Below are 25799 nucleotides of genomic sequence, written 5' to 3'. Positions count from 1 at the left end.
CATTTAATAATGCGATGTACACATTTGATGATGTTTAATTTTGATGAAGTAAGGATATTTGAATGCTATATTCTCTTCTGAAAGATTAGTATTGAGCTATAAAAAAAAGTCAAATTCAAAATCATATCATTTGATTTTTGCGACAGATATTCGGTCAGCAACTTTCATGCAATATGCAATATCTCGCAGTTGAACGGAATCACCTATTTAAGGTTTAGTTTTTAGTCCCCGTTCAGACAAAGTCCGAAAACGAGGACTTATAATTCGGTCTCCGTCCGTCCGTGTGTCCGTCCGTCCGTCCGTCCGGAGTCGTATCTCAGAATCCCTTGGACCGATTTCATTCATTCTTTGCATGTGCCAAGTACTTTATGTGGGACATATGCACATGCAGTGGTTTAGCGATTCGATTCAAAATGGCCAACTGGCAGCCATCTTGTTTTTTTGAAAATGTTGTATTTTGGACATGCTTTGTCAGTTTTCATTCAAACTTGGTACATAGATTATACATGTTAGGATACATGTCCATGATGATTTATTTCACAATTGGATCAAAGATGGCCGACTGGCAGCCATCTTGTTTTTTGAAAATGTTGTATTTTGGACATGCTTTGTCAGTTTTCATTCAAATTTAGTACATAGATCATACATGTTAGGATACATGTCCCCGACCGTCCGTGAGTTCCTGAGTCTGTCCGTCCGACCGTCCGTGTGTCCGTCTGTTCGTGCTTCAGTCTATCCAATGTCATATTTCAGAATCCTGTTGACCGATTCCGTTCATTCTTTGCATGTGCCTAGTACCTTATGTGGGACATATGCACATTCAGTGGTTTAGCGATTCGATTCAAAATGGCCGACTGGCAGCCATCTTGTTTTTTGAAAATGTTGTATTTTGGACATGCTTTGTCAGTTGTCATTCAAACTTGGTACATAGATTATACATGTTAGGATACATGTCCATGACGATTTATTTCGCAATTGGATCAAAGATGGTCGACTGGCAGGCATCTTGTTTTTGTTTTTTTATGCAGTATCTTCAAATTTGGCACATACATGTACTTTATACATGTTAGGATGCATGTCCATGACAATTTGTTTCAAAATCTGGTCAAGGATGGCCGATTGACAGCCATCTGACTTTTTGGCCTTACTACTATATTTCCACAATTTATGTACCATTTTCATTTGTATTTGGCACATACATCATACATATCAGTGTGTTTCATAATCAGATCAAAGATGGCTGAATAACGGCTGTTTTCATTTTTGGCCATATTACTACTACACGGAAGACGTGTTTTGATGTAAATAAACAATCTGTTGTATACGCCACTTGAAACTCAACTTTCAAGGACACGCTCGCGACAACCCCTTCGACTGTGTCATTTTCAATCACTTGTTTTTTGTGGTTTTAAACTTCTCCACGGCTGTAATATCAAGCAAATGTCATCAGGAACTAAATATGGCAACTATAGGCATGGTGTGTAATAACATTTGCAAATCAAATCCCATTAATATAAATCTAAAGCAATCAAGTATAATTAATGGTTTATCATTCATATGGTAATGTATCAAACTTCAACACTTAATCAAACAAGTTCCTCCACTTTCTCCATTTTTAAAAATACTATTAATAGCTTAAAAGTAAGTAGGCAAACATTACTCCTAATCATTTACGTATTCAGTGTACGTACTTACAATAATTTTATTTCTTAGAAATTCTTTCACTGCTAATGATAACATGGCATGCTGTGAGGTCTACTCAAAACGACATGTACTTTTACTGCAGTTTGACTTCATATCCATGCTGTGAATTAAGATTAAGTTAAAATTATACTCTTGAAAAAAACCTGTCATTGCCTGAACTTTAATTTTATTTACTCGGCTCTATGGTAATTTTGCAGGTTGAAGTAAAAAAACAACAATCTTTCTACTAGTACATGTGGGATGTGAAATCTTTCTGAATATATACGTACTACACCTCATGGGCAGTATTCACCGAGTCTAATTAATCCCTCTAAGGCAGTATTAAAACAGGTACAAAATGTCACCTGGGCTTTGCACCACACAATTTTGTTTCGTGTTTCACTAAATGTTACAACTATGTTTCCTGATCTGCCACTCAATTTCTGATAAATCTTATTCCAGGGCTTGAATTTCAGAGTTGAGAGGTGACCGATTTTAAGGCAAAATTGATAGCCTTGTCGTATAGGAACATTAAGGGCATTAAGGGTAAACTTTTTGGGCATCAAGGCGATTGCCATCAATGCCTTTGTGAAGTTCAAGCCTTGTTAATCATTGATAAGAAAATAGTTTTGCTGAAGCTTCTGAGGAAACTTCTGAATTACACAATGTCTCACACGCTTGTCACTGATTGGCCAATTAACTATAACTTCAAAGCATCAAGCCAACCAATCAGAGAAAATGTTGCTTTTTTATCGGGTAATTAGCGATTCCAATAAAATTTCATGTATGTTTCTGAAGTTCAATTTCAGGTCCCATTTCTTGATTCATTTAGTCATGTCTATTCAGGGCCGTCCTTGTCTGAGGAGAAATACATAGCAACAATGATTAAAAAATAATAAATTGGTTTCAAATCAGTTTAAAATCGTGTATAAATGTTACCACTAATTTCAAGCATAATGCTGTCATTGTTTCAGATGAAATAATCAGACCCTCACTATAGATATATTAAAATTATGTAGAAAAACTGAACTATTTTCAAAGTGTTTGATTTAGTCAGATATGGAAAAAAAATGCATTCTATCTGATTAAAATTTAATTAAACAGCACATATCCGCAATTGACAGTATAAACATGAAAAAATAGGTAGTTGCTATGACAACTGCACTTTGTTTAATCATGTATAAAATTGATTACAATTGCAATGTTTTCAATTTATCGTATACAAACTGCAGAAGAATCCACATGCTAATCTTCCTAATGCTTACATTATTAAAAATAATCCACAATTTTGTGATGATATATCTATTGTAATATCAATCCTACCCCAGCCTAAGGGGCCTTAAATTTTATTTGATTTAGTTAAGGTCTACTTTATAGTCTACAAAGGAAGTTTTCCCTCATATTGAGGCGCCAATTTATACCGCTGCAGCTGCTGTATATAATTAATATTTTAGGGGATTCTTTCATGTTACTCTGTCTTAAACAAATTCTACGTGATCATATAATAAAATTATATATTCATGGCAGTTTTATGATGACTGTCAGGTAGAAAGACAATGCAACAGCCACTTCCTTAATACGCTCTAACTGAATCAAAACACAAATCGGCAAGCTTAGTTATTTCTATGGACTTCCTCTGTACTTTCTCAATAATTTTTAGTTGTTACTTGATTACTCCTAAGACAGTGACATGAGAACGTTATGGCTGCGAGGAAATCATCTCAGGGCAAAATCAATTGGGCAGCAGGATCATCACACAAACTTCTTCAGGTTGTACAACTAGCAATGCATGTCCAGGTAGTTTTGAAATCCTCCAAGATCTTGCAATTTGAGTTTCCCTCATAACCGTTCCTTTAATTACTTGGCGTTGACCCCTCCTCCTGCTTCCCTCCACAATGAGCTCGCTGTAGCTTCCTCTGCAGTTTCAGTGTATGTTAATAACCAGGCAGTTCAGTACGTAATAACCATATACATTTTTTATTTCAGATCTCTTCTCAATGTTTTATTTCATTTCTCAATATCATAATGAGTTAGATTGCTAAAATACATAATATCTTCTATTCTGTAATACTTTTTTAAATAGCTGTTTATTTTTAAATTCGGTTTTTATCGATTTGGCTTCCTCTTGTGAAAAACCTGTCATGGCCAAAATTTTGCATCATATTTTTTTGGCAAAATATGGTACCATTGCAGTAACAGTAATATTCAAGCTAAAATATTAGGTTTTACAGAGAAAATTTTCTCTGAATGTTACTTATACACGTAGTTGATATTACAGACATGGTACCCTTTGTTGTATTGAAAGCTACTATCATGCATACAAGGAGTTTCATAGGGAGTGAGCTCAGTACATGTGAACATCCATTATACTCTATTCTAAGGGTCTATCATGAAGTGAAGAATTCATTCTTGTATATTCAACAAATCCTATAATGCTATTCTGTATTCTGGTGTGTTGATGCTTTGAGCTTTGCAGCTCGCTTCTGACTTCATTGTATTCAAAAGCTTTGCGCCATGAATGGGTTTACTTGCATGTGACATTTTGATTGTATATTCTATCTCTAGCATGTCCATCGCTATATACATTGATAACACAAATTGATTGTATGTGGGGTTTTTTTTTCTTTGTGCTTAATTTGTCACATTGTCTGCAACAATTCATTAATTTCAATGCCATGCAGTATCTCAAAACATTCAAATAGTTTTTTTATTGTTGTGTAATTTTTACATTGCACAAACACACTGTCCCCATTTCTCATCAAATTTTCAGTCCAAATATTTAGAAATTTATTATGATCGTCTTCTATTATAGCTATAATTTTGATTACTATTTATTATATTTTAAATATTGTTTACTGACTAGTCTGAAAATAGTCAATTATGAGTTGTATGTTGCGGAAGGCGACAAAAGTTGCCAGCGAAGGTTCAAAAGGGTAATTCTTTTCAATATTGGTCAAAGTTAAGGCTTTGTTTATATACAGTATTAGCACAGTAGGTGGGAATCAAGTTTATTAAATTTAAATTGACTTTTGGTTTATTAAAGTTTGTTATAAAGTAAATGTAAATATTTGAGCCACCTAATTTGCAAACCATGTATTTTTGTATAAAACACATACTGTCATTTTGGTTGCCTAGCTGAATTCTTGGTGGGTGTCAATGTAATCTTTATCTGGAAGTACCGTATAACTGCATAGAGCGTACCTTGGCTGCAGGTGTTGCACGATTCATTTTGTTCTCGCAAGAAATATATATTTCTTGTTCATGTTACAAAGCAATGTAGTACCAAGGTACAAGTTTTAAGAAAAAGCTGTTCACTGTAACCAACATGTTGAAGGGTGGCAGTCGTCGCACATAGCGATGTATACAATGCGTGTAAAATACGTTGTTTATTTACATGAAATTCGAACACGCGCTGTGCGACGACCATCACACTTTAACTTTATGAAGCATGTATATCTGCTTACTCACTAGCACTGACATGTGTTATGTATTAAACAAAATTTTGTACATTGTATTTGATGAATATACATTCATATTGCATTGCCTCAACTAACAGTACATATATAATAAATACTTATTTATTTCTGTGTATAGGAATACTAAACATATGTTTACCAAGAATAACTACCTAACTACTAAACATATGTTTACTAAGAATAACTACCTATGGTACAATATTACTGTACTTGTTTTGTTTTTCAATTTGAATCCTGACAGCTTCGTCATGTGTAAATTCTTTAAAGGGTGCAGATTCAAAAATATCATTCTCACAATACGTTAACCTAACTTACAACTTAGCATGTTTTTCTGCAGGTGAAGCAGTTATTTTATTTAAATTTTTATTTAACAATTTCTCATTATCGATTAACCATCAATAGATTGTCTTCATGTCTCCTGTTATTTCAAATTCAATAATAGGGTGTGGCTCTGGGCCAGAAATTAGGAAGAAAAGGTACCACCACTTCTAGGCTAGGAGGACATAATGTACTGTGGAAATGTCTAGTAGGTGTACTCAAAATACGCCGCTTACTCCCAAACCCTTTCTGAATTTCTACACTTCTGCAACCAAAACTAAGCATCATCTAATGAAACTTGATTTATGCTGTGTCTACATCGAGTGACTATTATCGCAAGCTGTTTAAGTTTTGTAACCCCAATTATCACAATAACAATTGCGGTTTATTCGAACTAAAATATAGAAAAAGTTAATCGATCCAATTTTGTAATTAGTCACCTTAATAATTTCCTCTTTAATAGATCCAGGCATATCAAGGCTATTCACTACCCAGTGTGATACAGTCGGTCCAATCCTTAACACATAGTGGTGCATGTCTTTTTTCCAAAAATAGCAAAACAAATGGCCAACTATTATTATCAGTACCGTTTGATGATGTTGGTTACCATGGTAATTTTACTATGTATTTCATAAAATGAGAAAGCAGTTTTAATGTTTCCTGAAAATTATTATATATTCTCATTTAGAACTAATTATGCAGATTGGTCTGAAAAAGATTTTTTGTTTGGTTTACATTTAATAGATGTTTGGCATATATACGTATCATTAATTAGGAACAATATATTTTTTTTCTTTAAAAATTAATAACTCAATTAAGAAATCTTATTAGTTTTTCTGATCAATCATTTCTAAATCACTGCACAGCAAACAATGGAGCAAAATACTCAAGTCTTGGACTGACAGCCACCTGTTAGTATGTTGACAGTCTTGTTGCTAGGTAGTCCATTATAACTAGTAAGCTAAGGGGTCTTGGGAAAAGGAATTGGATCCTCTAAGAGCTTGTAAATCATAACATCTAATTATTGCAACTTCAAAGGATGTTTTGACACAAATGATGTTTTTTTTTCTTTCTGACATACATGTTTCGGTATCCTGTTGCCTTGTATAACATCCTTTTAGCCTCATAAATATTAAATTGCTCCTGCAAATGCAGAATGCTATATCCTGCCCTGCAGATATATATCTTGACTGGACCAGAGTGGTCTATACGATTACACCGTGCTGACTGATCTTTCTTCTGTTTTTTTGTCTGGCTTTGTATCTTCACCATTGTTGTTGTCATGCAGCATGTAGGTTGTTTCTAATCTTTCTACACAGCTTTAAACTGATTCTGATTATCCGGATTGTAGTTTCTATAAATCCCCACTACAAAAGAGTTTTCATCTACCGTACATGTAGTATCTTTCTGTATTCATCCCCGAATGTATGTACCTAACCGTTGTTTTTCCTTTCCAGTTATTGTCATGCCCCTTACATTCCATTTCCTAGCATGAATACTATTAATCATGTTTTTCTTACAGCTCATTATTTTTCAACTGTTCACCCCACCATTAACCAAATACATCTCTCTCTCTCTCTTGTACATGGAATTCAAGAATGATTACAAGTCTTGCAGATTTCTCTATCAGTGTGTTCTTCCGTTTATATTATACATTGCATGTGCTGAGTGTAATTTCATTAATTCAAACTGAATTCTTCATATCTAGTTAGCTCTTTGAATGCCAAGTCAGATTTTAACATCTTTTGCAAAATAATTTGTTTTCCATATCTTTTTCAAAAACACCTAGGATATTATGTCCATTCTTCAAAACATAAGAAAAAAATCTATTTAAAAATATATATTTTGTGAAAAAAAAAGGCATTTCAAGGGTTAATAAGAGTTAAATTATTTGTTATCGCATTAAAAGTATTTACTTCTCAGAATTTTTGTGTTAATGTGTGAATATACAAGATTCCGTATGCACCTCCCCCTCTCTCCTCCCACACACACAGGTGGTCTTGTACAGACCGTATTTCTCTTTATATGAACAATTCGTCATGTTTTTTTTTGGGGGGGGGGATATAAACATTATGCATAATAATTTGTGCATGCGCAAAATATGATGTAAACCATGTCATTTTTGTTACTCAGAGTTTTCACAACTTGACGAATTAGGGAAATTTCTGCAGACAAAATTCACTGACAGTTTGTGTGACTCCCTGTGTTTACTTCAGTGAAACTGCTACAATGCTCTGTAACTTTAACAGATTTTAAATCTCTGAAAATTTGTCATTTGTGAACTTAGAGGTTTTTTAACCATACTGATTATGCTGTTAAATTTTGGTAACTGTGGTAACTGTAAAAATTTTTCTATTCAGAAGAGAAATCTTATGAAGTTAGCCAGAATGTAGATTTGTGCTTGCTTACAAGATCAACTGGCTTCTTTTAGAGCAAAATATAATACATGTAGTTTTTCATTTTTTCTTCAATACTAACCATGCTTCTTGCATTGTTTTTGAATTCCAGTCTGTAGCAAAAAAGAATGTGGTGCTGTCTGGGGAAGCGATGAAGCAAATGGCCATACAGGCCAAAGCGAACCGAGATGATAGGAGGACACAGGTGTGTGCCAGCAATATTCACTTATACTCCCCCATATTTGTTTTAGAATTCGTACTCATGGCCTTGCAGTCATATGTCACTTTCGGCCCAGGTGGTAGATTTCAAAATTGGCATTGTCCAAAGACACTTGAACAGCATGTCATTTCATATTTGGTTGCTATATGACTGTGTGCGAAGTGACTGTCTTGACAAGGTGTTGTCAATTCAATAACACTTCTATAACAATGTGGAGATCGTAAAGTGAACTTATAAGGGAAGCATCGCACGAATCACATACTCTAATATACTAATTTTTGTTGAAAAGACTTTTTGGCTGTTTTGAGCTAATAAACAATAGTGACATTCAATATACAAAGTTCACTCTTAGTAGGCACAAAACTGAATGTACCAGCTTTTTTATTTATGCAACTTTCTGCACATGTTCTTATATGCGACATTTTTTTGGCTGAATTTGAGAGAGAAAAAAACTTTAATTACTGCATCCAGGCAATTAAGATGTATCTCACGCTCTCGCGACATCAATAAAATAAATAATGGAAACCCTGAATAAATCATGAACAGAAATTCTCATTAACATCAGTGTGAGACCAGATATGGTCTTTGACTGTTCTCACAGCAGGTGTATTGGAATCAGTCATGAGATGCTGTACCCATGGCAACTGATATCAACATTGCCCCGCATGGATCAATCTGTTACTTGGATAGTCGTCTGCTGTGATTTGGCTGAAAGTTTGGGAGGGTTGTGTCAGTTTCCATGGTAACAAGGGGAAGCGAAAGTTTGTTGAACCAGATAGATGAAATAAGATCAACAAGACAAATACCTTATTCAGAACATGTATTGTTCTTCATTTTTGTTTGAAGAAATAAAGGAAACAGAAATTATTCTTACATGCTTTGAATTCAAATTAAAATCTTGTCTATTCACAAGGTGTTCTTGTCTCTCTCTACATCTGACAGTTCTATGTATGATTTGGTAGTGACCTCAATAGTTTAATAATTACTGAATTAGGGAAAGGGGGGGGGGTCAATACAAAATACTCACATAACCATTAGATGAAGTGAAACTACATTTAAAAAACAAATACACCATAGCATACATTGCTTCAGATCATATGGCACTTTTCTCTCTTGAGTATGCAATCATGAGAATTTGAAAGCAGCCTACTTTTAGTTTAAACCGATCAATAAAATTATACAACCATACAAAAAAGGGTATACCAGTACCAGGAACAATCTATTTTACAAACAAGTTTAAGGTTTCGTATTGGAAACTCACTTAATTTGAAATGGTCAATTATTTTGTAATAGTTCTTAATGTATTACAAATGTCTTATTTCAAAAGACTCAGCAGTCTGGCTCAACTACCCTTTTCCTGCTGTCATGAAATTTGATTAAATCGTCGAAGTGATTTAAGTGAAATTCATCAGTAGAACAGCTGCTGCACTTTTTTTTTTATTAATTGTACCTGAACACAAAAAATATCTGGAGTTGCGATCATTAGAGACCTGGGTTGTTCAGGGGACAACATGAAGTATACTGGCTACTTGGTAGACTGTCTAAGCAAGGACAGAGGATTCATACTCCTCCTGTTTGAGAATTACCTGTAACTAAGGGGGGAAAGTCAGATGAAACAACGTGCCAAAACCTAACATCTGAAAAAGCAACATGGAGATAACTGTAGATCCCGATAACAACAACGATGAGAACAATGTATTTGTAACACCAGAGTATTGTAACAACATGGCAACGGTAAGGATGTCACTGAAGGTCAAGATGGTGTATACGAGAATTGTTCTTCTTTCCAGTCTTCAAAATTCCATCCTTTCAGTCGTACAACTGGATTTTTGTGGAATATACTTGCATCCCGCAACAGGAAAAATGGTCGAAGCATTGACCACAAACATATACATTGTCACGTAACAAACTTTTCTAACATGGTAACTTTTCTTCTATTTTTTCAGATGGATTCAAGACACCAATACCTTTTCTCCAAGGTGAGAATCCCTTTAATCTAATGTTTCGAATACCTTTAAGAAAAATAACACAGATGTATGTGAAAAATGTTAAAAACTTTTGGGTCCCATTTATGCTAATTAGGTCTAATGGTTGCTATGTCAGCCATGTCTGTTTCATTCAGCCACCTGTTAATTTTCATGGTGGACCTGGGAAGCTTGCAAACACCTTAAAGTTTACCTCAGTTGACACATCTGTTAATAGAGATTGAAATACAATGTAACCATCTACTTTATTTAAAAAAAAAAATTAAATGCAACTCATTCGGGGTTCTAGCTAAATTTGTTTCTCTGCCATTTTTAAGTTTACATAAATTAATTTTTCTAGAAAATGTTATACTTCTTTCATGGAATATACATGTTTGACAGTGTAACCTACTTTTATAGCAAAAGGTGGAATGAGGCAGTACAATTTGCCATGACAACCATTGCCATAGTGATGATGTCATACACATCATTTGTGGTATTTAAATTTATTCCATTCTATTTTAGCTGGCCGATGCGCTTCATATCGAAATAGCACAAGTAGAGGACTTTGTTCTCGGAGATGAAAAGGTGAGTTGTTATTGAAAATTAGAGATTCTGTAAAATAATGAATAAATCGAGCACGATTCATGGTTGTATTCACGAAATATCTGATTAATTTTTCACATTCCTACTCTGCTGTACATCAAGGGATGTTAGAATTATGGTGTATTATGGTATTATTCTTGCAGCAGATTCTTATCTTTTATAGTCTTTGACACAAAGTTACTTTTGTATAGTACATTACAAATGTAGTCCACTAAATGTGTAGTTTTATTTTTTAGAACAATCATACATCCTATAGTAATAAGTAATGTTGCATTTCTATAATATTCACTGATAGAAAATTTCATCATTTTCATCAATTTGTAAAAATTCATCTCCTAAGAAATTGAAGCAGTTTGCAGTGTACAACGTGTACTCTCTCTATTATTTGAAAATACCACCATCGTTTTATGCACTAGAAGTATTAAGTTGACTTGAAATGCCAAGCTGTGCAAGAATATGAAGCTAGACAATTGTGATGATTTAAGCCTCCCGGATTTGGTGACCATTACTCAGTTGGTACACTCTACCTTGAGAAGTTAGTTCTCAGATTACAATAATAATGCCAGCATGATAATGTAAACTGGTTTAATTTCGTTGATAAAAATTGCAAAATTTTGTAGCAGCAAAAAAATCTCTAGTTCCCCATGATATGGAGTGTCAGTGACTTTTGGGAAATTTTGTCTTCATTAATGTCATAAAATTATCAAATCATAAAAATTCCTAGTAGCAAAAATTAACTAGTTCAGTGTATTCACCACTCTAAACCTACATCTTCAGTCTGTTACTTTACTGCAGTATTTTTGCACAGAAATTCATAAAAACTCTTCAAAACACTATTAAAAAGTAAATGCCTGCCTGATAGAAATAATATGCACGTTATGTTAATGTTAATTATCACCATATTGATTTAATAATGTGACTATATTGTAGCGAGCTAACCTCGTGTGTTACCCAGGGTATTGTATTTGTGTATATATCTGATATAGTGGTATTACTACTCCATATCTCTCATATCATAGCCATCATTAGACATGATGATCAGTTTGGATTCAGGTAATTTCAGGCCATACAAACTTGTTTATAGAGAAAAGCTTCGAGAATCTATGAATGCCAAATATCATATTGTTTGGGGAATTATGTTTATTTTGGTTCAGATTATAGGAAAAAGTATAAAAAAGGTCAAACACTTTAATTGGAAAAGGTATGACATTCAAAAAATTTACATAAGAAGTTGAAAATCACTGAAAATATCCTTAAATAAATTTTCAATATTTTGATGTACAGATTTTTACAGAGATATTAAATAAACACTACCAAATGTGTGTTTATTCTAAGATGAATTATAGCAGGCACTGAAAAACTGGTCATGAAAACTGTTATCTCTTAATCAGTTTCTGTTGCAACATTGTAATATAATTCTGACAACACCACCACTGCCAGCGATTTTCTGAGGAATATTCCATTGTTGCAGTTGAATTCGAGAGAGAAATAGCGATTTCCATAATTACTTTTTTTTTCTGTGCAATAAAATTTAATGAACACCTATGTCAGATGTCACGCATAATCAAATACGTAACCCTTGGTTTCAGAAGTGTATTTTTTTCTTTCATATTTTTCTTTCTCTCTATCTTAAAATGTGTAATTATATCCACACATGATCATCTATGTTGATATTAACAAAGACGGATCCCCTACGTGCGGCTGATTTGCTTGAAAGGGTAAAGTTTCCATTCTATGTTACCCCTCAGTGTACAATTGTAGTTACTAGCAAAGTAGTCAGTCATCGTTAGATCATTCCTGGTAGGTGTTAGTAGTAGCGTCTCCATTCCTCTTCAACCTTGTCATCGTTATCCTCTCAGGTATTGTGTTATATTCCTTATCTGATACCAGAATTAATTGTAACATTCACTTCAACCCCCAGTTTGCCATTTCACAGTGTGTGCACACCATGTTTTTTTTCTCACAAACAATGTAAAAATAATCTCACAACACGGAAATGATGACTATTCCGTTAGTGTGCGTTAACTTGTTTGAGTTGTTTTATGTACTGCTTCCAGTGCCGTTACAGCTGCTGATAGAGCCGCTGTATCGATGTTGATAAATTTAATACAAATTTCTTTAATTGCTTAAACAGGAAAGCTTTTCACATCATGATTTCCACCTCGCAAATGCTTCTCCAAATTTTTTTTTTTTGCGCTATTCAGTCAAGTGGCAAAGTGGGCTTTCATATCATGTTTGCATGTGCATGTTATTTTTTCTAGTATTTTTTAATATTTTGGGCTTGAGATTTTTGCATTCATTGGAGTATATTATTCAGGCCTAGAAACTGAAGCTGATATGATATTGCAGGACAATCACAAAAAGGCAGTGTTCACAAATTCTGCTCCAACATTTTTTAATTAGGAATATCAAAAATATCTCCGAATCTATGGCATATCTGGAGGTGCTCTTCGACAGATTGTGAAATGCTTAATGTCAAAATAAATTTTCCAAAAAAACTGGGCCAATTTAACAGTTATTTTGTTTAAATTGAAATTGCTGTGGTTCACATTGAATCTAGATCCTGAAAATAAAAAACTTTGATAGTTTTAAATACTTTGCAAATTGTTATTTAATTAGACATGTGTCGTCAGAGCCTCAGTCCACCCTCACCCCATGTCAGAAAACTCAGCTCAGAGAGGCACGATTGCATGTCATCTTCTTTTTATTTATTTCTGCATGGCAATTGTCAGACTTTAAAAAAACAGTTGCTCAGTTTTCTGTTATATATTTACAGCATGAAATGTTTATTGTTGCTGACATGTTCACCAATTTATAGTTTACCTGTATATAGTTTATAGCTTTTTTTTTGTTGCTATGTCTTAAGCTGCTATAGTACTGCTTGTTCTTGTTCTGTTGTATTGGTGACAGTCAGTGAGAAATTTGGTGTTTTTGTAGCTCTCTTACAGGATGAGTGATTTTGAATAGTCTCTATGCATGACCCCTGAAAGTCACACATCCTGATATTTATGGGGGTAATTTTTGTCCTGTGACGAATAAGTTCCAGTATTATACCCTAACTGTTCTTAAACTTCAACTGCTTGCATTTCTTGAGAGAAACAATCAAAATATTCCTATTGATAATGAGATTGGTGATGTGTGATCTTCAGAAGTCATCTATGAGATCTATAATTTCATTTACACAGACGTCTTTATTTTGCTTCAAATTGGACTAAACTTGATATTAAAAACATCCTCTGCTAGTACAGTTTTGTAAACACACAAGGTGAGGTGGTAAATAGTTAGAATGTCACACTGACACCTGTTGATCTCAAATTTTATATAAAGTACGGTATGCTTCCAACCATAATTTTGCTACCTTTGTTCTTTGTGATGTCTGTTTTCGAAGTCATTCATCAGATAGATACACATCTGTGTCCCTAACATGCAGACCAACAAACATTGTGGCAGTATCTGTGTGTATTCATTTATACGTCTTTTTCTTACAGTTTGATATGATTGAGGATTTCTTTGCTGCCGACGGATCCAGAAAATTGATGTTTTATTATCAAGAAACAGCTGGGAGAGAAGCCATGTATTCTAGAACAGGTATGTATTATGTATAAAATTCATGATGTTTGTAATTAAGCTAATCGGTATTAGCAAGTAACAGCTGAACTGAGAGAGAAACAATGTATTCTAGAACAGATAGTTGAGTACTGTTTATGCTTAATTTCTGTTTTTTTAGTATCAGTAATGCATATGCCACATGCAAAGTAGAATGCTTTGAACTACAGACAAATTAACATTATTAAATGTTATATTGGCTTCTCTGGTACTCTGGTAACCACAACTGTTGAAAACAATGGATGAAAACTAAAAAAAAATGTAAAAGTGTAACAAGATTATCCCTACATGTCCAACATATTATAAATTTTGTTGTTCAGGACTGTCACATAGTTGAGTTTGTGCCATTTTCTCAATTTTACCTATTTTCATCGGCTTTTGAACCAGTGTTCCACAGCAGTTCACACAAAAAGTCCCTTAGAAATACATGATACATTGGTGTGCGACATAGCTCCGCCCCTAAGACTTGTAGTATTTTTTGCTAACTTTATTATTCATGATATAGAACTTATAAAAACATGCCTAGTAATTAAATCCAGTTGTGCTATTGTAAAAATGTGGATTTGTAATACGACTATTAATCACCATAACTCTTCTGTTGTTTTCGTGGTTACATGTTGCTGGATTTATTACTGATCTTGTTATTAACGATCATAGCTTGAGGAAATATTTATGGCACAAACGTATGTCTTTAGCTTAGCCTAAGGTAATATATATATCATTCCTGGTATCAGCATTGTGATAGCGCCCTCAAGTGGCAGTACTTGCATTTTCCACAACCTTTAGTTTTCCATTAGACACGTGATTTCTATGCTCAGATTTCAATAAATTTTACCAAAGTGAATTTCCCCACCCATGTTTTATTCAAAAGTTTCACCATGTTTTTTCCTCAGTTGTAAAGTGGTATTAGCCAACAATTGTAAATAGTTGCATCATACAATGTGATTATGATGAATTACTGAATTGAATTATTCAAAGTTAATTATTTTGAACAAAAAAAAAGTAATTAATGATGAGAACTGACGAAATTTTGTACAGGAAAAATTATAATGTTTTGTCAACTATCCTAGAAACATCGAGTGTTGCTACAGTCCCTATGCAGAAGAGGCTTTTTATTACCACAGGAGCCTCTGAAGGTCTTAATGGCATGTGTTACTTCTTTATCCGGAGTACTAACAAAGCCATCACTATACAAAACATAGCCCTGGAGGTCAACTTTGGTCAGATTGATGCATCCAATGGAAACATCTTGCAAGGCTTTGAGAAATATCTGTCTAGGATTATTGTTCCTTCTTTGAAATCTCAGGAGGTAGGTCAGATGTCTGTCTTGTGTCTGTATGTCTGTGTCAGTTAACTTCACTGTAAATGCGTGTTCATTCAATAGAGGGCCACTCTAATTTATTTTCAGTATGAATGTTTCTCAATTTCATTATTTGAAAACATGCACAAGGATGTAATTTCATGACAAGGGGATACTGTTTACCTGATTCTTAATTTATGAACATTTGTCTCACGTAATTAGTGGTTTAAAAATATCATATATTTTGTGCTAATGACAATTTTAAAAGAAGATAACAAATTGTGTGACAATTTGGATGAGAAACAATATATTAATAAACCTGGCAATATATCGATAATATAGAATATGCACTCTTGTCAGTGAAGGATCCAGATTTTGACTGCCTAAGACTGAATTATTTGTCATGCTGTGCAAAATCTGACTACCTCATAAGTTGGCATATATCTTCATCCATCACTGCTCATAATTAATCCTCTCAGTTAATCAATCAATGTTTATAATCTATCAAGTTTTGTAATTACTCAAAATACCTTAAAATTTGGCAGTTTACAGTGTTTACTGAAAAAAGTTCGATAGAAGCTTCAACTATGAAAACTAGGCCGCCTGCAGACTTTTATAGAAAACACTGGTCTTTGATTTGTAGTGCATATAAAGACACCTGACTGATTTCCGTGTACATTGTAACCTAATGGCTTCTACACTGCTTTCGTTTCTTCTCTACAGACTTGGGGTAGCATTACCAACAACAGTCAGATTGCAGATTTTCTAGAACAGTTGGACAAATTTGTTGTAAGTCTGTGCGGAGCTCGCAATAACATGGATGGACGTGTGCACTTAGCGGAACACGATTACATAGAGTCTATGTTAGACACACTAAGATCACCTAGCGACTACCAGGCAGCAGGTATGAACAACAACAAATCATTATTTGTGCTATGAAAACTTGGAATATCATGTGCAATCCATCTCAGTTTACTCGTATTTAAAATTACATCAGTATACTTTTAAACGGAAAGTATTGATATAAGTATTTGTAAAAAAATAATTTTAAAAGAAAATATTATTAAAATATTTTTTTTTCCCAATTGATTGAAATTACTAACTAATGAAAACCAACTGGTCCCTAGAAAGTTAAAAATTCTTATTTTTATTGCAAAAACTGAAAATCATATACTGGTACATACATGTAATATACAGAATACAGTTACAGCTATAAACTATCTCATGTAAACTTTACTAAAGTGAATGATATGTTGATCAAACCACATGTACTATTTGGCCCTATTAAAAGTCCCACTGTCTATTCATACCTATTTAGGTAACAGTATCATGTCCAAACACGGTGGTTTTGTTTATATTACAATAGACTTTTAGTGTGATGATTATTATTTTCATAACTGAAAGCCGCTTTAATAAGACAAATCTATTGTATTTGAATTGTTGTCAAAACAAAATTTTATTAGTTTTCGTTTTCATAGACATGAAACATCGTAGCCTGATAAAACTGACTGGCTTCCTTGGAAAATATAAAATTTTAATTTTATTGCCGAAATTGATGTCTATAAATTGCAGTTGTAAATACCATATTCCATATTTACCAAGTGGCAAATACATCTCTAATAGCAGCGCACATAAAAAAAATGCATTCATAGTATTAAAAAAAAACTTATTTTTACCATAGACTCCTTTGTTATTTATTTAAGCAAATGTGTTACTAATAAGCAAATACGTTTTTTTTTTTGTGAATACTGTGAAATATTTTATTTAAGCTGGAACTAATTTTTGCTGGAAAGATTTTTTGGGTGTTTTGTACTGATTTTTGACGAGTTAAATGTAAAATATAGGAAAAAAAGAATATTCAATTGATTTTATTTTCACTGAATCATTCCTTCAGCAAAAATAGCGAAAATTAATTCCAAGCGAAAATAAACATTACAGTATATTGTATAACATTATTAAATATCTGAGTGTCTACTGTTTTACGTTATCAGCATCAAGTTCAGACACAGTTGAAAAGTTTGAAGAGTTGATCCTCATATGGTCTAAGCAGATAGAGCAAGTGTTGGCTGAAAGTGAACAGATGAGGAAAGAGGCTGATGACATTGGACCTGCTGCAGAGCTGGATCATTGGAAAAAGAGAACCGCCAAGTTTAATAGTTTATTAGAACAAATCAAAAGTCCTAGGTGTAAAGCAGTCGTTGGTGTGCTGCATGCCGCAAAGTCGAAAATACTCAAACACTGGAAAGAACTGGTATGTTGACATTTATTTATTTATTTATTTATTTATTTATTTATTTATTTTTATGGTAAGGTTCTACAATGTTCAATACAGATACCATGAGATACCTGCATATAGAGACCATCCAAGGGACTTAAACAATCTTTTATAGACAGGTGGAGCTTCATTATTTAATTTTTTAACAAAAATATGACAATAATTTCTCCGTTTTAAGGAAGACTGTTTACAGTTGGGGAATAAATAAAAATATTTTTGTTGAATAAATATTTAAAATGTAGAGAATAGTATAAAACATTTTGGTGTTACCGGTAATACAGTTTCATTTGACCAATTAGACAGGAGGTCTTTATACGAAGGTCACTTTACATGTAAATTTCTTTTTGACTGCACATACCTGTAGGTGGTCACTATAGGCAGGTAATCTTTATATACACAGGTCACTTTACTTGTAAATTTCTTTGGGACTGCACATACCTGTAGGTGGTCACTATAGGCAGGTAATCTTTATATACACAGGTCACTTTACATGTAAATTTCTTTGGGACTGCACATACCTGTAGGTGGTCACTATAGGCAGGTAATCTTTATATACACAGGTCACTTTACATGTAAATTTCTTTTTGATTGCACATACCTGTAGGTGGTCACTATAGGCAGGTAATCTTTATATACACAGGTCACTTTACATGTAAATTTCTTTAGGACTGCACATACCTGTAGGTGGTCACTATAGGCAGGTAATCTTTATATACACAGGTCACTTTACATGTAAATTTCTTTGGGACTGCACATACCTGTAGGTGGTCACTATAGGCAGGTAATCTTTATATACACAGGTCACTTTACATGTAAATTTCTTTTTGATTGCACATACCTGTAGGTGGTCACTATAGGCAGGTAATCTTTATATACACAGGTCACTTTACATGTAAATTTCTTTAGGACTGCACATACCTGTAGGTGGTCACTATAGGCAGGTAATCTTTATATACACAGGTCACTTTACATGTAAATTGCCTTGGGACTGCACATACCTGTAGGTGGTCACTATAGGCAGGTAATCTTTATATACACAGGTCACTTTACATGTAAATTTCTTTGGGACTGCACATACCTGTAGGTGGTCACTATAGGCAGGTAATCTTTATATACACAGGTCACTTTACATGTAAATTGCCTTGGGACTGCACATACCTGTAGGTGGTCACTATAGGCAGGTAATCTTTATATACACAGGTCACTTTACATGTAAATTGCCTTGGGACTGCACATACCTGTAGGTGGTCACTATAGGCAGGTAATCTTTATATACACAGGTCACTTTACATGTAAATTGCCTTGGGACTGCACATATATGGTCACTATAGGCAGGTAATCTTTTTATACACAGCTCACTTTACATGTAAATTGCCTTGGGACTGCACATATATGGTCACTATAGGCAGGTAATCTTTTTATACACAGCTCACTTTACATGTAAATTGCCTTGGGACTGCACATATATGGTCACTATAGGCAGGTAATCTTTTTATACACAGGTCACTTTACATGTAAATTGCCTTGGGACTGCACATATATGGTCACTATAGGCAGGTAATCTTTTTATACACAGGTCACTTTACATGTAAATTGCCTTGGGACTGCACATATATGGTCACTATAGGCAGGTAATCTTTATATACACAGGTCACTTTACATGTAAATTGCCTTGGGACTGCACATATATGGTCACTATAGGCAAGTAATCTTTTTATACACAGGTCACTTTACATGTAAATTGCCTTGGGACTGCACATATATGGTCACTATAGGCAAGTGGTTATTATTATATAGAGGTGGTCATGAATGCAAATTTAACTGCATTGTTTACACAACATTCAAATACATGCACTAATTATGGCGCTATAATTGGTATAATCACATTTAAAATGAGATAATCATCATATTAAGGTATTAATTTCTAACTTTGTTGATTCTTCCTCGTTACAGGATAGTCGCATAACTGATGCAGCTAACGAAGCCAAAGATAATGTTAAATATTTATACACGCTGGATAAATTTTTCGGACCTCTAGTCAAAAGTGATCCTGTAAGTATTAGCAATTTGAATTGATAAAACATCGAATATTTAAATTTCTTGCTTTATTTTCTTTTCCAAGAGGGCATTATATCATCACCCGATGCATAATACATCTGTAATATTGATGAGAATATCTATATTGTCAACATTTGGGGATGTCTTTTTGTGAGATATTTTTATTGAGAATCTAGTCATGTGCTCAACTCGATATTCTTACTAGATAGTTGTAGAGACCTGTTTTGATCTGTTTATTAGTGAGAATGCCTGGATTGAATGGCAGTTTGCTACAATCCCATATAGGAAGGCAATTTAATAACATTTAAATTAAATCGCATTTCGTTACAATAACTTAAATTCAATCAAATTTAATTTAATTTAAAGGTCTTTGTAATACAGTATATCAACTTACGGGTAAACCAAATAACATAACCAAATTAATTACTTTAATTTTATTTATTTTACAATTACATTTTGTATCCAATTGCTGTTCCGGTTTTAGGTTATAGAGACACATCCTTTGTATTTCATGCCTAACTCATTTTGAATGTTTTTTTGTTGTTTTTTTATATTTGCAGGCCACACTGGTGGACTTGTTGCCTAGCCTAATGAACGCCATCCGAATGATCTACAGTATCTCACAGTATTACAATACGTCGGAACGTATGACGTCACTCTTTGTTAAGGTCACTAACCAGATGATAACCACATGTAAAGCTTACATTATGGATGGTGTAGCTAAGGTCTGGGAGCACGAGAGACCGGAGTTACTCAAAAGGCTCAATCAGTGCATATTTTTGAATGAGGAATACCAGAAGCACTTCCAGAAAACGAAGGATAAACTCAGAGAGAACCCGAATGAAAGACAGTTTGAATTCAGGTAATGACAAATTTAAGGTGTATTTTTTGTTGGGTGTTTGTGATTTTTATTCTTTTATCTGTGGCAACAGCCTTACCAGTGTTCCTAAGCAGAGCTCTGATCAACTTTAGCTGTTTTCTACAAATAAATCTAATTTTGGCATCTGAAATCACGGTTGATCAGATGATGAGATTTTGCAATGTAACTTAGGGAACTGATCATTACCACCAAGCCGGTTTCCTGTGAGTCTCCTGCGGCATGCGTTTCTTTACCGTACCGGCCGTTGCTTTACCGTACCGGCCGTTGCTTTACCGTACCGGCCGCTGCTTTACCGTACCGGCCGCTGCTTTACCGTACCCGAAGGTCATTAGCCGTACCGGCAAGGCCGTTACCGTACTGGCAGGAGGCAATTCACACTTCTGACAAGTTAATTTATGCATTGATTTTCCGGTTTACCGGTAAAATGCCGACCTGTTTAAATTTCAGTTTTATGCACAGGATCGCCTGAGAAAGCAAAACTGTAGAATTAATTTGAGTAGAATTTGTTTAGTTTGTAGTTATAGTCTGTTTATAAATCATTTTGTTCATGTTTGCTATGCAGTAGCTTTCGAGGTCAAATACACCACCAGGTCAATTTGTTGCGTCTTTTTATTTGTCAGAGATTAAACTTTACCATTATTATTGCATAATATTTACATTCAAGTTGCGCGTGATAATGCTACACATGATTTTTTTGAGACCATGGAGCTCCCAGTACGTCCATGTGAACTGTTGGATACGACTACAGACGGAACTGCGTCTTTATTTTATACGATATTTTTATTTTTTTTAAATTGGGATCAGTGCTCCCAAATCAACTGAGCCGACAAAGTGGGTTACAAAAATAACAGTTCCATGAAAGTGGCTATATTTGTGTATGATGAATCCTGAGTCGGTAGTTTTAGCATGTAACCTAATGGTTTTGGTTATTGTTAAAAATGCACAGTGCAGACGTAATTTTGTTTTCATTTTTTCACTTTATCTGGCGCCAGTGCACGTGTGCTTGGATGTTTTTTTATTCAGTGATTGGGCTAAATATTTGACGACGTTGCCAACGTATTCAACATACGAAAATAGCATGTGTGTGTGCGTTTGCGTGAATGATAGATGCAGACGAAATTTCTCGTCGCAACGCGTTTTATTAGTTTATTTCCAACGCGAGTGGTCGGCGCCTTTGATTGCGTTTAGTTTGTTCTTTCATTCGCAAAATCTATCGCTGGCACCGTTTATTTTGTTATGTCTCGCAACTGAATGTCCAAGCTGACTTTGTATTGGCTGTAATTATATTTTTTTTGTAAAACAAAAAAAAGTCCCGACCTTTCCAGTCTAAATCGTATTCTGCCCCAAACCAAACAGCCCTTTTCAGGGCCAATCACATGTTCCAAAAAGAGATATACCGGCACACTTGCACACTCTGTTTTGTTATAATAAAGTTACATTGGGGATTGTTGGAGGAGGTGTGTAAATATCGGGTAAATATGTTTGGACAATTCCATAAGCAAACTCACAAAATGAGGTCGAAAAGCAATAGAAAAATGTTGACCTAGAGCAAGGTCAAATTCCGTTTTACGCACTTGAATTTTATCTGGACTACGTGCACGCGTTGCGCGTGTTATTGTCAACAAAGTATCAAAACAGATTTTCGAACGCCCAAGCCCGAATTTAAATACATGTGAGCTCGGCCAAGCGAGTCACGCTGACACATTATGCAAGTATCATCGAATTCATGCGACAGGTTGAGACGTTTTATTCAACGTCGTGGGTAAGCTACGATGTAGGACTGTCGTTTTATAGCGTTACAGGCGATCATGAATATGTGAATAACACACATATATTGAAAAAAAACATGAAATTTCAGAAAGACTTTTTTATTTAATTTATTTATTTGTATTTCGACGGTTGTCCGACTTTCTTTCCACTGTGTGAGCTACTGACAAATATAAACAAATAATTAACCCATCGAGTCCTCTAGTCGACTGGGACGTAACACTCTGTTGTACAAGTCATGTCCTTTTCAAATTATTCACTTTCAATGGGTGGGTGAAAAAAAAATTCTTATTGTTTGCAAAATGCCCAATTAATTCATGCATGACTCACGGTTACCGGCAGGGCGCCGATCAGTTACCGGGGCTTTGTTTACCATGCATTCATTAATCGAAGGTGATAAATAGTCGGTATTGGTCCTATCAGTACGGTAATTGTCCGGCCGGTACGGTAACGCAACGGTCGGTACGGTAAAGCAACGGTCGGTACGGTAAAGCAACGGTCGGTACGGTAAAGCAACGACCGGTACGGTAAAGCAACGACCGGTACGGTAAACCGAGTCAAACTCACAGGAAACCGGCTGGGTGGTAATGATCAGTTCCCTTAGTGAGGTCACTCCAGTAACTGTACCTTGCATGTGAATTGATGATTACCACTTTCACCCCTTAACTGCTGTGTCCTGTCATATGACATAATAAAGTGAATCACTTAGGAAGTGATTCTCAATATGATTTTCTCTACTCTAAGCTTTTTACTGCCTATTTATTGAGAAGAAAATACATCAATTGTCAAATTTGTATAAACATTATCACTTAACTGAGAATATAGATTGTGGTCCATTGATAAAAAGTTAATAAATTATTTACTTTATTAACCTGACACATTTACCTTGGTTATTAATTTTTAACACAATAGCACAATCCCTAAAAAAATGTACTTTGTCTTTCTTTCTACTCAGTGAGAACTACATCTTTGGTAAGTTTGATACCTTCTGCAAACGCCTGGAGCGCATAGCTAATATGATGAATACAATAGAGAACCTGTCTGGCCTATCTGACATTAAGATAGAGGGTATAGAATCCATCAGTGTCAGATTTCAAGGGATTGTCCAAACTTATAAAAAGAAGAATTATGATATTCTGGATCACAGGAAGGGAGAGGTAAGTGTACGATGTAGTTAGGCAGTGCTGAGCTACTTAAAAGGTTGTACTTGATTGGCTACCACATCCTAACCCATAACATTCAGACCAATCAGAGATCAGCTTGTTGACAGGATTTTTTACGTGTCAAATTCTATTTTGTCCATATTCTTAGTCTCAACTGTGTGCTTATGTTTTCTGAAAATATTTTTTAATCACTTTATTACAAAAATAAAAGAAATAATTTAGTATGTCGGTGAAAACTGTGTAATTGCGTAGCTGTAATATTTCAGTTAATTTTGGCAAAATGTTGTCATTGCGAATACTTTCAAATAGCATAGCAAATTGGAAATTTATAGCGGGAAAATGTAAATGATATACAGTATACAGTTTTACAATAAAACCAGTGTATTTGTAAGTTGCATAGTAAATAAAATCTATATAAACCAAATCCTGTTAATACTAGAAACATTTTCAAAATCTTTTCCAGTCTGCTTCTCTATAGACTTGGTTCAGTTTAGACAGGTTTTGCTGTTGTAAACAGTTTAATTTCAAATAAATATGATTTTTTGATTTTAATGTATTTGTAAAGACAAATTTTTGCAGTAGGTCACTGACACACAATATTCATTGAAATTAATAAATATTTGTCTCTTCAGAAACTAAAACAAGCTTATGAGTGTATATTAGATTATTTCTAATTACAGGCCATGTTTGTATTTAACTATAAACTATGGAGAACACATCCATAATATTAAATTTCTGAAAAATAAAACTTTTACCAATCCAACTGAGGACAGCTTTACTTTTGTAAAAACATTTTCAGTTGTTGTTAAATTACTGTGTATCCTCAAATTATTTATTCTTGTTTCAACAGTTCGACCAGGATTATATGGAGTTCCGATCACAAATCGACAGTTTGCAGAACCAATTGCAAAACTTCGTAGACTCTTGGTTTGAAAAAACCCTATCAGTAAGTGTACTTCTACAAGATATTACTTTTGTCTATTTTTTTATTTAGAGTGTAAACCAAATCAGTGTTTTGAATTTCATTCTCACAGAGCATTAACACTACGATGTCCTAATAACTTTCTTTGAATGCAATTCATTCTACACACTTATCGGCATGCAATTCAGATTTTGTTTCAAAATTGAAGTTATAGAAACATGTTTAAATTTGTTTTCACCTTAACTTTCCTACTAGACAGAACTTTCATTGATATTTTTATGAGCATGCTGAATTTAGTTTACCATGGGGATTTTATTTTTGCTACTGTAAAATACTTTATTTTGGGTGGAATTAAATTTTGGCAAAAAAGTCTTTTTAGGTATTTTGCGTGGAATTTATTTCACAGATTTTTGATGAGTTGAATGTAAAATATAGAAAAAAAGTGTATTTGCTGGATTTTATTTTTAATGAATCATCCCCTCAGTGAAAATAGTGAAAATAATGTATTTTACAGTATTCTTTTCAACCCCTATCTGGTCGGGTCAATATAAAAGTATATGGGACTGGCTTTATAAGGGGTTAAAAGCAATTTTCCAAGCCTCAGCCAGCCACGAAACTCTCCTAAGAGGCAAAACATTCTTGTCAGGAAAAAATTACTGAAATATTGTTATTGATTACATACATTAAATGTACCCTATATTCTCAATTTACAGACTGAAAAAGCACTGGAACTTCTTAGCAAATTTGAGAAAATCCAAGGATGTAATCTGAACCTGCATGAGAAATACATGAAAGTGCTCAGTAACTATGGACGAGATTTGGAAACAGTACGTAAACTGTACCAGAAATACAAAGAAGACCCGCCAGTGCCCAGAAATATTCCACCAGTAGCTGGCAAGATCACCTGGGCTAGACAGCTGTATAGGAAGATAGATACACCTATGAAGATCTTCAAGAAAAAATCTGAGGTCCTCAGGGTGAGTGGAAGATCTTTGCACTCTTGATAAGGAAGTTCAAGTCAAATTTTGCACGACTTAGTGAGATACTGAGCATATGTGCAAGGCATTGTGGGAGAGAACTTCAAATTTTCTACTACTGAGCATATGTACAAAGCATTGTGGGAGTGAACTCCAAATTTTGCACTACTGAGCATTTTACTGAGCAA

The 25799-nt window shown here is 34.3% G+C and overlaps 1 protein-coding gene across 1 annotated transcript in view; it reads left to right on the top strand.

Moving 5' to 3' along the window:
• The window catches only part of LOC100373093 (dynein axonemal heavy chain 8), a 98194-nt gene that overhangs the window by 16871 nt on the left and 55524 nt on the right, over positions 1–25799 (top strand). The window contains exons 5-16 of the mRNA XM_085504905.1: positions 7986–8078; positions 10040–10072; positions 10583–10645; positions 14152–14251; positions 15340–15578; positions 16293–16473; positions 17561–17820; positions 19798–19896; positions 20463–20764; positions 23505–23706; positions 24563–24658; positions 25348–25611. Coding sequence (XP_085361031.1) covers positions 7986–8078; positions 10040–10072; positions 10583–10645; positions 14152–14251; positions 15340–15578; positions 16293–16473; positions 17561–17820; positions 19798–19896; positions 20463–20764; positions 23505–23706; positions 24563–24658; positions 25348–25611 — 1932 coding nt within the window. The remainder of the gene's footprint in view (positions 1–7985; positions 8079–10039; positions 10073–10582; positions 10646–14151; positions 14252–15339; positions 15579–16292; positions 16474–17560; positions 17821–19797; positions 19897–20462; positions 20765–23504; positions 23707–24562; positions 24659–25347; positions 25612–25799) is intronic.

The sequence above is a fragment of the Saccoglossus kowalevskii genome, chromosome 11 (genome assembly GCF_978046115.1).
Source record: "Saccoglossus kowalevskii chromosome 11, keSacKowa6.1, whole genome shotgun sequence".
NCBI classification, from domain to species: domain Eukaryota; kingdom Metazoa; phylum Hemichordata; class Enteropneusta; family Harrimaniidae; genus Saccoglossus; species Saccoglossus kowalevskii.
Note: the sequence above shows the minus strand (reverse complement) of the source record. Positions and strands in the feature narration are given on the sequence as shown.